The following is a 3,024-nucleotide window of genomic DNA, read 5'->3' as shown; positions in this document are numbered from 1 at the left end:
TTTGTTTGACATTAGTCACGAAAACATGACTTTTTTTTTATCTCGGCAAGTAATCCTCTAGACGTCATTTTTCAGAGTTTCCCCTATATAAAAGCTTGATTGTAATATCCTTACTATTTGGAGGTTAAGCATTTAAGTTTCGATATTAACTCAACATTAATGAATCGTTTTGGAAATATGAATAAGTAGATATATTAAAAAATAGACCAGTAACCTATATTATAGACGTCATTGTATACTTTGAGGCGTTCATTCCCTCTACCAGCAGATCGATTTTTCAACATAAAACTCATTCAAATTGCGATAATTTTTTTTGTGTTTTATATTTTTGTCAAAAGTTCCCAAAAAACATCTTTATATTCAGAATCTGTGTCAATATTGATCATTAGTCACTTTTCTGAAAAAAAAAAATCATGCAAATCGGGGGAATTGTCTCCAAGAAATATCAAAAAGTAATGTTTTTCGAACCTTATATGGCTTGAGTTGTGCCAATAACATAATTTCTTAAAAACTGTTCACTAAAGTGTTCAATTGTTTCACAAAAGACTCTTATCAAAATATTGTTACGAAAAGCGAATACCCGAACACGAGAAAAATCTGCAGTCTGAGATATTCACGTGGATTATGGCTTTGCGAAGTTTCGAAATATTTCGGCATCCAGATGACCAATGATTAAAATTGACACAAATTCTAAAAGTATAAAAGTTATTTTTGACAATTTTCATCGGAATCTGTAGAGGACTTTCTGGAGTAAATCTCCTTAAAAAATTGAATGGAATTGCTGAAGAAACCCCCAGATCGTTTTTTTTTTAGAAACAGAGAAATACCATAACAATTCTTGAAAAGGTTATGTAGGTAACAAAAGACATGGAGAATAATTTCAATATGTTTCACATGTCGAACAACAGTTTTATTGTTACATTTTTTCGCTGAATTTTGGTTACATATATTTGCAAAAACATAAAGTCATTTCATACAGAAAGCATTTTTACATATGTTTAAGTTCGCAGCCTTTAATTCTCTTATACTAGCGGTGGGAATCTTCTGCCTTAAATCATGTTTCCTGATGACCACATAATTAGTTCGCAACAACACGGGCATCTACGACGAAGCATCCGTGGGACTGCTGGCTCTGGTCAACCAAATCCATTTCGATGGTCACACTGACCAGCGGATAGATGGCAGTCACGGGCATACTCAGATGATAAGTCAGATCCTCTCCGGCCGAGATTGGGCAACGGGACTGCACCAGCCAGTTGCAAGCAGCGGCACGGTCAGCTGGCAACTCATAGGGAGCAGTGATACCCAAAGCAGTGGCGGTCACACGGGTTTGCAAGTTGGTAGCGTCCTGAACTGTAATGGAGAATCATTAATATCCAATCATAGTATTCGAGTTGAAATCAGTTCTTACCAGCAGTGAAGTCCATAGCCATATTGGCATCGCGTCCACGGGGCAACAGGCACGGCATCTCTACACATCCTTCAATCCGAACTGCACGGGGTGGTGGACGTACTCCAGCGCATGGCCGGATGGAAACCTGAGGCCACGATTCGTGATCGATGTTGTCGGCATTCTGCAGCATTACAGCTGGGACGAGTGCAACCAGAAGCAAGTATTTGAACATTGTTGTGTTGGGATTGTGAGAGAGTTGTTCACTGTATTTCAGAGAAAGTTCGACTGATGACTCTTTCTCACCGGTAGACTTAGTTTTTATATACCGGCCGGGAGCTACCAGAACTAGATAAGCTTGGCTTATCAGTTGTTAAATTGCGAAAGGTCAGGTGTTGGTAATACTCCAAGTGGACACCTGGATATTTACTAGTTTCCGTTATCGAACAGGTGTGCAATTTTCGCGTTGCTTAGCAAAAGCAAAATGGAATCATCTTTGTTTTACGTGCCTTTAATTGATAACTGATAAAACGATCATGCTAATCATTGGTTGGATTCAACAGTAGGAGACACATTAGATCTGATTGAGCACTTCGCTAATTCCTATTACTTTTTCTAAACTTCTTAATGCATTATTATTACAAATTGATTTATGATATCATGAGGGGTCGTTTAATAGGTACGACACAAAGCATCGATTATAACGAAATTCAAACACGCCCTATTTATAAATGTGTCTGTAAAACGTGGTCTGTTTTGTGTCAACAAACAATTTTGTGGCACAAATTTCATTGATATAAGATTTTATAGTATAACCGTGTTGGTATCTTTGAACATATGTTTTGCCACCATACTATATGGAAATTTGCCTATGTGAAGACATGCAAAACATCATCTTATCCTATCTTGCGATACGTCCCAGCTTAGATTAACTTCAACAGTTATAACCTGAGAGAGGCAAAGAAACCAGTTGACTATTTTTACCCTCGAATGTCATGGGACAGGTACAAATATATTCTATGCCCTAGGAAGTTGAGAAAATTCTCTTCATGAAAAAAAAACCTCGACCGGTTATAACCTATATCTATAGATGCGAGCCCATGAGTGGTCTTGCAGAATAGCGGCGCGTTTACCGATACGGCTATCTGTGCCCATAAAACATGCAAAACATCTATCTCCCAATGAATTGTTCAAAAATACCCTTTTTATTTAGTGACTCAATTTTTTTTAATACATGAAAAAAAGTAAAATTGTTGAAGACGAAAACATTAATTGAGTTAATTACAGCCCTCAAGGGAATATAACTGTTTCAAAATCTAATATAGGTCTAATTCGAGTAGAAAATAGCTTGCTTTGTATATGTAATGACTTTTTTTCTTTCAATGACGCAAGACTGACTTATTAGTATAAAGTTTGAAAGATCAACGGCATCCTACCGATTTATATATGTGATAAATAAGGTGAAGATGAATTGAAGTCAAACCTCAAGTTTTCAAGAGCAAAAATCAGGAGAACCAAACATCCGTTTAAGCTGAAAACCAAATCGATTGGTCATCACCAACTAATGACCAATCGATTAAGTTTTCAGCTCAAACTGATGTTTGGTTCTCCAGATTTATTCTCTTGAAAATTTG

At 36.7% G+C, this 3,024-nt stretch overlaps 1 protein-coding gene across 1 annotated transcript; it reads right to left on the bottom strand.

Moving 5' to 3' along the window:
* Positions 1 to 908: 908 nt before the first annotated feature.
* Positions 909 to 1,708, bottom strand: LOC5572143 (protein NPC2 homolog). The gene is made up of 2 exons (XM_001660170.2): positions 1,412 to 1,708; positions 909 to 1,353 (listed from the first exon to the last, which is right to left on the bottom strand). The coding sequence occupies exons 1-2, from the start codon at positions 1,623 to 1,625 to the stop codon at positions 1,079 to 1,081; spliced, it is 489 nt and encodes a 162-aa protein (XP_001660220.1). The 5' UTR covers positions 1,626 to 1,708; the 3' UTR covers positions 909 to 1,078.
* Positions 1,709 to 3,024: the final 1,316 nt, after the last annotated feature.

This window comes from Aedes aegypti, chromosome 3 (assembly GCF_002204515.2).
Source record: "Aedes aegypti strain LVP_AGWG chromosome 3, AaegL5.0 Primary Assembly, whole genome shotgun sequence".
Classification (NCBI taxonomy): Eukaryota; Metazoa; Arthropoda; class Insecta; order Diptera; family Culicidae; genus Aedes; species Aedes aegypti.
Note: the sequence above shows the minus strand (reverse complement) of the source record. Positions and strands in the feature narration are given on the sequence as shown.